Source organism: Dysidea avara, chromosome 6 (assembly GCF_963678975.1).
Source record: "Dysidea avara chromosome 6, odDysAvar1.4, whole genome shotgun sequence".
NCBI classification, from domain to species: Eukaryota; Metazoa; Porifera; class Demospongiae; order Dictyoceratida; family Dysideidae; genus Dysidea; species Dysidea avara.
Window position 1 is genome coordinate 1,112,501 of NC_089277.1, and position 12,985 is coordinate 1,125,485.

Genomic DNA, 12,985 nt, shown 5'->3' on the forward strand with positions numbered 1-12,985 from the left:
TCGTTGCTTAGTAATGTCGCTTCGCAGCTGGAAGAAACATGGCCATTAAAGTTCAGCTGCTTGCTGGTTTGTACCACTGAATTAATGCAGTCCTCTTTACTCCCGTTTTTTCATTTGGCTATTACTATAAGTAACTCACATGGTGTAGCGAATCCCCCCAAATCTTTCTTTAATTGTGCAAAATCGCAAAAATGTTCATTTTCTCGTATGGGTCCCATTGATTTTATGTCTCAAAAACATGGTGTCTAGTAACCATTACTAACTTGAAATGATGTAAAGGGATAATCTCTATACTCTTGATCACTTTATTTGATTTTAATCCCGGCCATAGAATGTTCTACCAATGGCTACTACCAGTTCATATTAGTACCTCAAGAGATGGAAGGAACCTCTTATCTTTCTCAACTACTAGCACTTGTTCCACTCCAGTGTTGAGTATGGATCTTGTTAGAGCACCAGGTCCTGGTCCCACCTCACATACTAACCCTCCAGACAGGTTGTCACCACATCGGACTATCTTATCTGTAACAACATTATAGTGAGGACTGTTTTGTGTAACATAACCACCTGTAAACTGGCTGTTATAATAATCACCAAACATGTCATTTGTGTACAAAATGACCTGCTTTTTTTAGTAGCCACCTACTCAGCTCATTTTTGTTTAAAAGTGACCAGCTTATCATACCTGTGACATTTAAGTCCAACAAGAAGTTCTGGCTAAGTTGTTTCTTGGCGCGTAGTCCGTACAACTTCAGTATATCAGTGACGCGGGGTAGTGGTGGTAATCGCTTAGGAGTGGGCATTATTAGGAATCATACATTTTGATTGTGGTTTATAACAGAGTGGACAATGGCTGAAAAGTTCATGACATTTAAACAGGTAAACTACGGGAAGGTATTATTCAGCGGGTAGGGAATTGGCCGATTGCATTTCCGTTAAAAATTTCTTCACGCATGCGCTGCTTTAATATTCACGGTTTCAAATGCAATCCTTCACGGAGTTACTTTCAGACTGGAAATCATGGTCCCCCAACGTCATCAACTTGAAAAACAAACTTGTTGCGATTTTTAAACGGAAATGCAATCTGCTGTAATTGTAAAGGCTTGGGTTATTGCATATTAAAAGCAGCCTTGTGGCCTTAGCGTTAGTAGATTGTACTACAGTTACTATGCATTATTGTTGCCTCATGTAGGCTTTGTGTTAGACTCCATGTCAGCATAGAACCATAAGCAGATTGTGATACTCTCTAATACAACAGTCACCTACATGTTTTTTTTTAATATTCAAGTAAATGAAAAATAAACAACAATTCAAAGTACATGTGATGGAAGCACCTGACCCTCAGATATTGCAAGGTCAAGTGCTCCAATAGTCACTGGGCTGCCATAATGAGACCTGGCTCCATGCAAGCAAGTTACAGCTGACTTCAGTAAAGAAAAACTGGTGGAGCATCTACAGTAATCCAGGACACAGCACTACTATAACTGTGGTCTCTCTTAGCAGCAAGTAGAGATGCCAACCTCTTGTAAGCAGTAGTGGCTGCACCTCCCATTCCCCTAAAAGTAGAGAATACCAAAGGGGTGAAAGAGCCCATTTCAACATCCCTTACATGTTTTTATGATAATACTCTAATAGAGCATTCACAAGTTAAGCTGTATGGCTGCATTTAAATATGGCCAGAAATAACAGCCTGGCTTGTTTACTTAAATGTTGAATACTGCTACTGTGACCACCATACTAAACTTCAGAAAAGCTCTACAATCTATATACCATGTTCTGTAGCTATAGCTACCAGATGATCCATGAAACAGACAGGCTGCAATACCAGCAGCAGTAGGCTAACGATATTGACATCAGTGGTAATTTCACAATTCTACGACATGTAGCTAGGATTCTAAACGAGATTCTACATTAGAAATATCACATAGTCTGTATGTCATTTTTACACAGCTTAATTTGCGAATGTTCTATTAGAGTATTTTATTATGTGATTTTGTCTTGTACCCAGACAGCTTTTTTGTTCTTTTCTTTTCACAAAAGCAGTCTGGGCACGAGACTAGGTGAGATTTAGTGTAGCCAGATCCTACCCAATAAATGGTAAAAGGTTTGGCCATGCTGCAAATTGTTCTGGATAGCTCACCACCTGGTCTGGGGTTGTTTTTAACATCCAACAGTTTCTTCAATGTCACCCCTCCTTGTTTAATCACAGCTCCCTAGTGGGATAGTATGTATATTGTATCACACATTATATATTCCCCTCATGTTGTTGGTGTAGTTTCTACTGAGAAGAGAGACTCTTCAGTTGTACAGACAGTTTCTGAAGGTGTTGTTGAAGGTTGAAGACAAACAGTACAGAGGGCAGTTGAGGGTTTGGATCAGGACTGAGTTTGAGGTAGCTGGTAGTCAAGGTGATCATGATGAAGTTAGTAATAATGTTGTACACTCTAAGGCCATCATTATTATATTGCTAGTTTCCCGTCACATAGTGGAACAAAAACTGATGAGGGTGGGGAGTGATTATTGATCATTAGTTATATACAGTTGACTGAGTACATGACTGCTCTATTAGAGTATCTCAATCTTGAAAGGTACAAGATTATACAGCCTGTTCAACAATAGTGGAGGGACTCCAACCCCTCATAGTTACCACACTACTATGTGTTTATATGTGTTTACCTTAACAGATGAGTAGTCATTTTGTGCCTCCCTCCATACTAATAGTGTATCACATGATCAATTATCAAATAACTAAAATTTGGTGTGGCTACCCTAAAAGTTAATGTGGGTGGTGATGGGAAACAATGAATAAAATAGTGTTGGCCTAATGGTGCTTAGTTATTCGTAGCCAGCTTTTTTCATTCCTGACCGAATGAAAACAAATAAGTAAAAAGAAATGGGACTAGCTGTTGTAGCATGTTATGTGAACTATCCATCGTGATATTGATTGGTTCTTGAAGCAATTGTACTGATTACCAAATATGGTATAAAATTATCATATCACTCACCAATCTGATTATAGGTACATCTCTAATAGAGGACTTGAATAGTGACATAATTCATTGTAATTGCTAAGCAACTGCAGCTGTCTGCAGTTGAAAATGATGCATACACAAAATGTGCCCTTAGGCAGTAACATTATAAGGTGCATCTAACTAGCTATAACCTACACACTGCTGTTTATGCAGCTTATAGAAACTATAAACCTATTGTAAAACTAACTAATCTTCACTTCCAGACAGCATACTGACAGCCAACTTCAATTTCCTTGCAGCCCTCCACACTCGAGTCCCTTAGTTGGCAATACTTCTTTCCAGCTATACGTTATTCTTGGCCGGTCCTCCTGTTGATGATCAATAACTTCAGACTTGGCTTGTACTCCAATATGTTTGAGACATCACGTGCCCACAATGTAACAAATAAACCATTCATCAGGTAAATATGCATCAACAATTCACAGTTTGTGCTAACCTGACACATGTATAACACAACCACTCAAGTTTAGCAGCAATATGTCTCGACCAACCATTGAACAGTCCTTCACCATTTCACTTGCACCATTTCAATCATGCATCACGTGCGTAATTGATCACGTGATGCAATAGATATGATTTGCAATGGTTCAGCATTAATGTGATGTGACCATCAAGAGCAGTGTGCGAAGTAACGTCCGGACACCGAACAATTTCCGGACAATTACATCATTTGGCAGGGCATAATTAACTTTGTCCGGAAAAAATGTCCGACCATGGCAGAAAGGCAGGAAAAAGGAAGTAATAGAAGTGTTACAAGGAAGACGGTGGAAAAATGGATTCGAGAGAATGATAAAACGTTAGACACCACCCTATGGCTGAAATTCGTCGTTGTTGCTGGGGACCGCGAGCACGTGTCAAAGCTAAAGTGCAGTATCTGTGGTCAGTTCCAAGAGCGGTTAATATCAATGCGGAACTATAACTCTGCCTTTGTGGAAGGAACAACTAATACCCGTGCTTCATCATTCAAGGAGCACGCCAGCACGGAAATGCATAAGCGCGCAATGATTTTATATAAGAAGGAGCACTCATCTAATGTTTGCGACTACGCTCCAATAGCAAGGGCCTTACTTCTACCATCAATGGATGAATTGACCAGAGCTAGATTGAAGCGAAAGTTTGAAATAGCTTACCTGATAGCAAAGGAGAAGATGTCATTTAAAAAGATGAAGACTCTTTGTGACCTAGAGGAAAGACACGGCGTTGATATAGGAGGAAGCTATCGTAATGACCATGCTTGTGCAACGTTCGTTGAATTCATTGGTGCAGACCTGAGGCACCAGTTGAGGAAGGATATTAACAAGGCTAGATTTTTTAGTATCCAGGTAGACAGTAGCACAGACTGTGGAAATATTGATGAAGAATTGTTTATGGTATTGTTCTTTGATGGATTGTCAGAAGATGGAAAGGTAGTTGTAAGAGACAAGTTTTTTGCTGTACGACAACTCCGCCGTGGCACAGGGCAAGGCCTCTATGATTGTTTTAAACAAGCTATGGTTTATTTAGATATCCCACCTGCAGAATGGAAGCAGAAAATTATTGGCTTGGGGTGTGATGGTACTTCTGCAAATATAGGGAGTGGTGGACTGAAGGGCCACCTTGAAAGAGATATGCCATGGATTATAGTAAGCTGGTGTCTTGCACATAGATTAGAACTCTCCATCAAAGATGCATTGAAGACCACATTCTTTGCAACAGTGGATGAGTTTCTGCTACAAATATATTATGTATACGAAAAGTCTCCCAAGAAATGTGCTGAATTGAAAGAAATAGTGGAGGAGCTTAAACAATGTTTTGAAGATTGTGAATTGCCACACAAAGGAGGAGCAAGGCCTTTACGAGCTTGTGGCACCAGATTTGTGGCTCACAAGGTGGCTGCTTTATCACGAGTCATTGACAGGTTTGGTGCTTACCTTAGCCATTTGAAGTCACTGTCAGAAGATCACGGTGTCAAATCAGTTGACAAACAGAAGTTGAAAGGTTACATTCTACGTTGGCGTAAATCCAAGGTCTTGCTTGGTTGTGCCTTCTTTCATGATCTGTTAAAGCCAGTGGGAATTGTTTGCAAAATTCTTCAAGAGGATGAGCTCTGTGTTGTTAGAACAGTTGAGGCCTTTGTAAAGACGAAGAGGTCACTGGATGAAATGAAATTGAAGTCTGTTGAAAATCTTCCTACAGTTAAGAAAGTCCTCACTCGAATTCAGTCAACAGATGTGGCAAGTATTGTGACTTATCAAGGTGTTAACTTGCATTACCACACTCAAGGCCTAGCATTCTTGAAGTCAAACTATCAAAGCTGGTTGGAAGCAGTTGACTCTTGTCTTGTTAGTTGATTGAAGGTGCAGGAGGAGCAGTTGCTTATTTTAACTCAAGCAGTAACGCTTTTGGCTACCCATGGGTGGGAGCGTGCCAGCACTCCTTCATTTGGTCATGCTTCACTGGAGGCAGTGTGTGACTGGTTTTCTATTCCTCTTGAGAAAGCTGGCATTGACATATCTTTAGTCCAAGAGGAATGGGACGACATGGTGGAATATGGCAAACAATACTTCAATTTAGTACAAGATGACTACAAGGTGGTGTGGTGGAAGGTTTTCAATTGTGTAGATGCCAAACGATGGAGCAATGTTTTAGGGGTAGTGGAATTGTTGTTGTTCTGTCTACCTTTGTCCAATGGACACCTTGAAAGGGTGTTTTCACAGCTTAAGTTCATAAAGAATGACCGTTGTATTAATCTTACTGAGAACAGGCTTGATCAGCTGCTTCGGATTGATTGTTGTGGTCCACCAATTGATCAGTGGGATCCTTCAAATGCCATTTCAGAATGGTATAAGGACAGAACAAGGAGAGTTACTGCTTCTACCAGAGGAACAGCATCAAGCAGGGCTGGGAGAGAATCAGATGAAAATGATGATGATAATGAAGAGTTTTCTTTAGTTGCATGGAAATCTTGGCTTCAGATAAGCAGCAGTGAAGAGTCTGGATCTGAATCAGGTGATGATTGTGAAACAGAGGACCGTGCATGATGTTGTTATACCGTGTTTGCTGTTATAGCTTATCTGTAACTCATGTGTAATCAGCGTATCACTTAGACTAACTCAACAATAGTGTCACTATGTCAATTTAAATTAACTCCATTTTCTCCAGTTAAATGTAACATTGTCACTGTAAGTTGTTTACATTGTCCATTGTTATAATACTGTAATAATACATAAAATAAAATACAATACACTAATAGATACATACATTAATAAATGCACTGATACATTTCAATTTAAATGTCCAGGCAAATTCCTCGGTGTCTGCTCAATTCTCATATTGGCCTGTCACTTTGTCAGTACATGTCTAAAAAGTTATTTCGCACACTGCAAGAGTGGTACAGAGGAGCGCCAGTGGGCAAGTAGCTACCGGAGAGCTCCAGGGCTGTAAGATTTGGTGTGATTTTTAATTTAAAAAATTCTGCCTCTGAAAGGGGGGTTCGTCTGAACCCCCCCACCTTTGCCCTTCATTATCCAATGGTTACATATTGTGAAAGCCACAAATAAAGTTCATTTTTGCTACTGCGTGATGAAGTCTCCACGATATCACGACCATTTTGTCAATTATGATGTCAGTGCAGATAAGGTCTACTGTATTTCAGTAAAGAAGCCATTGATAGCCATTCAAATAATGTTTTCACTTTTCAGTGGCCAACTAGTCTGTGTCCTTAATATGGAGGTGTTTGTGTCCTTAATATGGAAGTGTTTGTGTCCTTAATATGGAGGTGTTTGTGTCCTTAATATGGAGGTGTTTGTGTCCTTAATATGGAAGTGTTTGTGTCCTTAATATGGAGGTGTTTGTGTCCTTAATATGGAGGTGTTTGTGTCCTTAATATGGAGGTGTTTGTGTCCTTAATATGGAGGTGTTTGTGTCCTAATATGAAAGTGTGTGTGTCCTTAATATGGAGTTGTTTGTGTCCTTAATATGGAGTTGTTTGTGTCCTTAGAGGTGTTTGTGTCCTTAAAATGGGGGTGTTTGTATCCTTAATATGGAGATGTTTGTGTCCTTAATATGAAGGTGTTTGTGTCCTTAATATGGAGGTGTTTGTGTCCTTAATATGGAAATGTTTGTGTCCTTAATATGGAGGTGTTTGTGTCCTAATATGGAGGTGTTTGTGTCCTTAATATGGAGATGTTTGTGTCCTTAATATGGAGATGTTTGTGTCCTTAATATGAAGGTGTTTGTGTCCTTAATATGGAGGTGTTTGTGTCCTTAATATGGAGGTGTTTGTGTCCTTAATATGGAGGTGTTTGTGTCCTTAATATGGAGATGTTTGTGTCCTTAATATGGAGATGTTTGTGTCCTTAATATGGAGGTGTTTATGTCCTTGATATGAAGGTGTTTATGTCCTTAATATGGAGGTGTTTGTGTCCTTAATATAGAGGTGTTTGTGTCCTTAATATAGAGGTGTTTGTGTCCTTAATATGGAGGTGTTTGTATCCTAATATGGAGGAGTGTGTCCTTAATGTGGAGGTGTTTGTGTCCTTAATAAGGAAGTGTCTGTCCTAATATGGATGTGTTTGTGTCCTTAATATGGAGTTGTTTGTGTCCTTAATATGGAGGTGTTTGTTTCCTTAATAAGGAGGTGTTTGTGTCCTTAATATGGAGGTGTTTGTGTCCTTAATATGATGTTTGTGTCCTAATATGGAGGTGTGTGTGTCTTTAATGTGGAGGCGTTTGTGTCCTTAATATGGAGGTGTCCTTAATTTGGAGTTGTTCATGTCCTTGTAGGTGTTTGTATGGTAGTGTTACAGATTGGTTACATTACAGGAAGCCGTAAGGATGAGATTAACTCATGCTAGACTTGCCCTGAAGGAACTAAAGACAAGTGTCTACCTGGCCACCAGCTAGAGATCACATGATCCATATGATGACATCATCCAGAGAGGTGTCCTAGTCAAGGATGCTTTATCACTTCTGTTTTGCTACACTGATGGGATAGTTATACGACATTTGTTAACATGTTCTCCTTATAAGGAATATACCCTATAGATAGTAACAACTTATTATGTCATCCATCCTCTCATATATAATACTGTATACGCACAAATTTTTGAGTTTCGTAATTTTGGATTTCCACGAAATTTTCATCCTTGAAAATTAATGATTATCACGATTAGCTCTATGCTTTCTAATAAATAATCTCAGTGAAAAACGAGTGATCCTTAAAAATAAAACCGTGAAAATCCTGAACCCACAAAAATTATGTACCCCGAAAATTTGTATGTATACGGTATATGGCCAGCTCACTGATACACATTGTAGTACACAACATATGCAGTTTAAAATGTTGACAACTATAGTGTACAATAAATTACTAGTTGATCAGCTATTTGGTAGTCAGTGGCAGATCCAGGGGGTGGAGGGTGGTCACACACAAACAAACATAAATTATATCAGGATACTCTAATAGAGCAGTCCGTTAAATACTCTAATAGTACAGTCATCACATATCTAGAGTTGCTGAGTATAATCAAACCTGACATCTGCAATACCATCCCACGGGAACATTTAGCAAGGATTTTGCAGATAAAATACACATGGTCCTTAATAGGTCACTCTAGGTAATGACAATTGACTCATAACTGAACTACTTGTGATTGTCACTGATCCCTAAAACACTTGATCAGTACAGACCACTGAGAAAGCATAACTGAACTACTTGTGATTGTCACTGATCCCTACAACACTTGATCAGTACAGACCACTTAGAAAGCATAACTGAACTACTTGTGATTGTCACTGATCCTTACAACACTTGATCAATACAGATCACTTAGAAAGCATAACTGAACTGCTTGTGATTGTCACTGATCCCTACAACACTTGATCAATACAGACCACTGAGAAAGCATAACTGAACTACTTGTGATTGTCACTGATCCCTACAACACTTGATCAATACAGACCACTGAGAAAGCATAACTGAACTACTTGTGATTGTCACTGATCCCTACAACACTTGATCAATACAGACCACTTAGAAAGCATAACTGAACTGCTTGTGATTGTCACTGATCCCTACAACACTTGATCAATACAGACCACTTAGAAAGCATAACTGAACTACTTGTGATTGTCACTGATCCCTACAACACTTGATCAATACAGATCACTTAGAAAGCATAACTGAACTGCTTGTGATTGTCACTGATCCCTACAACACTTGATCAATACAGATCACTTAGAAAGCATATAACTGAACTGCTTGTGATTGTCACTGATCCCTACAACACTTGATCAATACAGACCACTGAGAAAGCATAACTGAACTACTTGTGATTGTCACTGATCCCTACAACACTTGATCAATACAGACCACTTAGAAAGAATAACTGAACTACTTGTGATTGTCACTGATCCCTACAACACTTGATCAATACAGACCACTGAGAAAGCATAATTGAACTACTTGTGATTGTCACTGATCCCTACAACACTTGATCAATACAGACCACTTAGAAAGCATAACTGAACTGCTTGTGATTGTCACTGATCCCTACAACACTTGATCAATACAGACCACTTAGAAAGCATAACTGAACTACTTGTGATTGTCACTGATCCCTACAACACTTGATCAATACAGACCACTGAGAAAGCATAACTGAACTGCTTGTGATTGTCACTGATCCCTACAACACTTGATCAATACAGACCACTTAGAAAGCATAACTGAACTACTTGTGATTGTCACTGATCCCTACAACACTTGATCAATACAGACCACTGAGAAAGCATAACTGAACTACTTGTGATTGTCACTGATCCCTACAACACTTGATCAATACAGACCACTTAGAAAGCATAACTGAACTACTTGTGATTGTCACTGATCCCTACAACACTTGATCAATACAGACCACTGAGAAAGCATAACTGAACTACTTGTGATTGTCACTGATCCCTACAACACTTGATCAATACAGACCACTGAGAAAGCATAACTGAACTACTTGTGATTGTCACTGATCCCTACAACACTTGATCAATACAGATCACTTAGAAAGCATAACTGAACTACTTGTGATTGTCACTGATCCCTACAACACTTGATCAATACAGATCACTTAGAAAGCATAACTGAACTACTTGTGATTGTCACTGATCCTTACAACACTTGATCAATACAGATCACTTAGAAAGCATAACTGAACTGCTTGTGATTGTCACTGATCCCTACAACACTTGATCAATACAGACCACTGAGAAAGCATAACTGAACTACTTGTGATTGTCACTGATCCCTACAACACTTGATCAATACAGACCACTGAGAAAGCATAACTGAACTACTTGTGATTGTCACTGATCCCTACAACACTTGATCAATACAGACCACTTAGAAAGCATAACTGAACTGCTTGTGATTGTCACTGATCCCTACAACACTTGATCAATACAGACCACTTAGAAAGCATAACTGAACTACTTGTGATTGTCACTGATCCCTACAACACTTGATCAATACAGATCACTTAGAAAGCATAACTGAACTGCTTGTGATTGTCACTGATCCCTACAACACTTGATCAATACAGATCACTTAGAAAGCATATAACTGAACTGCTTGTGATTGTCACTGATCCCTACAACACTTGATCAATACAGACCACTGAGAAAGCATAACTGAACTACTTGTGATTGTCACTGATCCCTACAACACTTGATCAATACAGACCACTTAGAAAGAATAACTGAACTACTTGTGATTGTCACTGATCCCTACAACACTTGATCAATACAGACCACTGAGAAAGCATAATTGAACTACTTGTGATTGTCACTGATCCCTACAACACTTGATCAATACAGACCACTTAGAAAGCATAACTGAACTGCTTGTGATTGTCACTGATCCCTACAACACTTGATCAATACAGACCACTTAGAAAGCATAACTGAACTACTTGTGATTGTCACTGATCCCTACAACACTTGATCAATACAGACCACTGAGAAAGCATAACTGAACTGCTTGTGATTGTCACTGATCCCTACAACACTTGATCAATACAGACCACTTAGAAAGCATAACTGAACTACTTGTGATTGTCACTGATCCCTACAACACTTGATCAATACAGACCACTGAGAAAGCATAACTGAACTACTTGTGATTGTCACTGATCCCTACAACACTTGATCAATACAGACCACTTAGAAAGCATAACTGAACTACTTGTGATTGTCACTGATCCCTACAACACTTGATCAATACAGACCACTGAGAAAGCATAACTGAACTACTTGTGATTGTCACTGATCCCTACAACACTTGATCAATACAGACCACTGAGAAAGCATAACTGAACTACTTGTGATTGTCACTGATCCCTACAACACTTGATCAATACAGACCACTGAGAAAGCATAACTGAACTACTTGTGATTGTCACTGATCCCTACAACACTTGATCAATACAGATCACTTAGAAAGCATAACTGAACTACTTGTGATTGTCACTGATCCCTACAACACTTGATCAATACAGACCACTTAGAAAGCATAACTGAACTACTTGTGATTGTCACTGATCCCTACAACACTTGATCAATACAGACCACTTAGAAAGCATAACTGAACTACTTGTGATTGTCACTGATCCCTACAACACTTGATCAATACAGACCACTTAGAAAGCATAACTGAACTGCTTGTGATTGTCACTGATCCCTACAACACTTGATCAATACAGACCACTTAGAAAGCATAACTGAACTACTTGTGATTGTCACTGATCCCTACAACACTTGATCAATACAGATCACTTAGAAAGCATAACTGAACTGCTTGTGATTGTCACTGATCCCTACAACACTTGATCAATACAGACCACTTAGAAAGCATAACTGAACTACTTGTGATTGTCACTGATCCCTACAACACTTGATCAATACAGACCACTGAGAAAGCATAACTGAACTACTTGTGATTGTCACTGATCCCTACAACACTTGATCAATACAGATCACTTAGAAAGCATAACTGAACTGCTTGTGATTGTCACTGATCCCTACAACACTTGATCAATACAGACCACTTAGAAAGCATAACTGAACTACTTGTGATTGTCACTGATCCCTACAACACTTGATCAATACAGACCACTGAGAAAGCATAACTGAACTGCTTGTGATTGTCACTGATCCCTACAACACTTGATCAATACAGATCACTTAGAAAGCATAACTGAACTACTTGTGATTGTCACTGATCCCTACAACACTTGATCAATACAGATCACTTAGAAAGCATAACTGAACTACTTGTGATTGTCACTGATCCCTACAACACTTGATCAATACAGATCACTTAGAAAGCATAACTGAACTACTTGTGATTGTCACTGATCCTTACAACACTTGATCAATACAGATCACTTAGAAAGCATAACTGAACTACTTGTGATTGTCACTGATCCCTACAACACTTGATCAATACAGATCACTTAGAAAGCATAACTGAACTACTTGTGATTGTCACTGATCCCTACAACACTTGATCAATACAGACCACTTAGAAAGCATAACTGAACCAGCGTTGAAACCGGGTCGGGTCAACCGGGTCACATTTTCTCCGGGTTATCCGGGTCTGACCCGGTTTACAAATTATCCGGGTCTGACCCGGATTGGATCACGTGAGAAACGAAATTGATCGTTTGACGACGTGGAACCTATAAACGCTAGTCGCGTAGCTCTTCCATGAGCCACGCCCACTTATCGCGTTACAAACATACGCTCAGCCACGCCCATTTATTAGTAAGTGCAGTCTGTGGCATGAAACTGTGTCCGTTTCTGTCTGCAAGCTTACGTGGAGCCACGCCCACTAATCGATTAATGTATGAGTTGTATATAGTCTAGGTCTAGTCTTGCAGCAGGATATTAAGTACTTTTGTGAGCCACACCCATTTTAATAT

General features: G+C 39.3%; 2 protein-coding genes across 2 annotated transcripts in view; one reads left to right on the forward strand and one right to left on the reverse strand.

Moving 5' to 3' along the window:
* Positions 1-12,985, reverse strand: part of LOC136258550 (dimethyladenosine transferase 1, mitochondrial-like) — a 158,502-nt gene that overhangs the window by 11,493 nt on the left and 134,024 nt on the right. Inside the window, exons 2-3 of the mRNA XM_066051868.1 lie at positions 686-805; positions 371-522 (exon numbers count right to left, since the gene is read on the reverse strand). Coding sequence (XP_065907940.1) covers positions 371-522; positions 686-803 — 270 coding nt within the window. The 5' untranslated portion in view covers positions 804-805. The remainder of the gene's footprint in view (positions 1-370; positions 523-685; positions 806-12,985) is intronic.
* Positions 742-8,405, forward strand: LOC136258551 (LYR motif-containing protein 2-like). The gene is made up of 3 exons (XM_066051869.1): positions 742-879; positions 2,276-2,422; positions 7,836-8,405. Exons 1-3 carry the CDS (start codon positions 850-852, stop codon positions 7,914-7,916), a joined length of 258 nt encoding a protein of 85 aa, XP_065907941.1. The 5' UTR covers positions 742-849; the 3' UTR covers positions 7,917-8,405.

Excerpts from the sequence above, each read along its gene's own strand:
- LOC136258551 (XM_066051869.1), top strand. The coding sequence starts at position 850 with ATGGCTGAAAAGTTCATGACATTTAAACAG. Across the intron at positions 880-2,275 it reads AGTTCATGACATTTAAACAG|TTTCTACTGAGAAGAGAGAC; the intron begins GTAAACTACGGG and ends TTGTTGGTGTAG. Across the intron at positions 2,423-7,835 it reads GTCAAGGTGATCATGATGAA|GAAGCCGTAAGGATGAGATT; the intron begins GTTAGTAATAAT and ends GTTACATTACAG.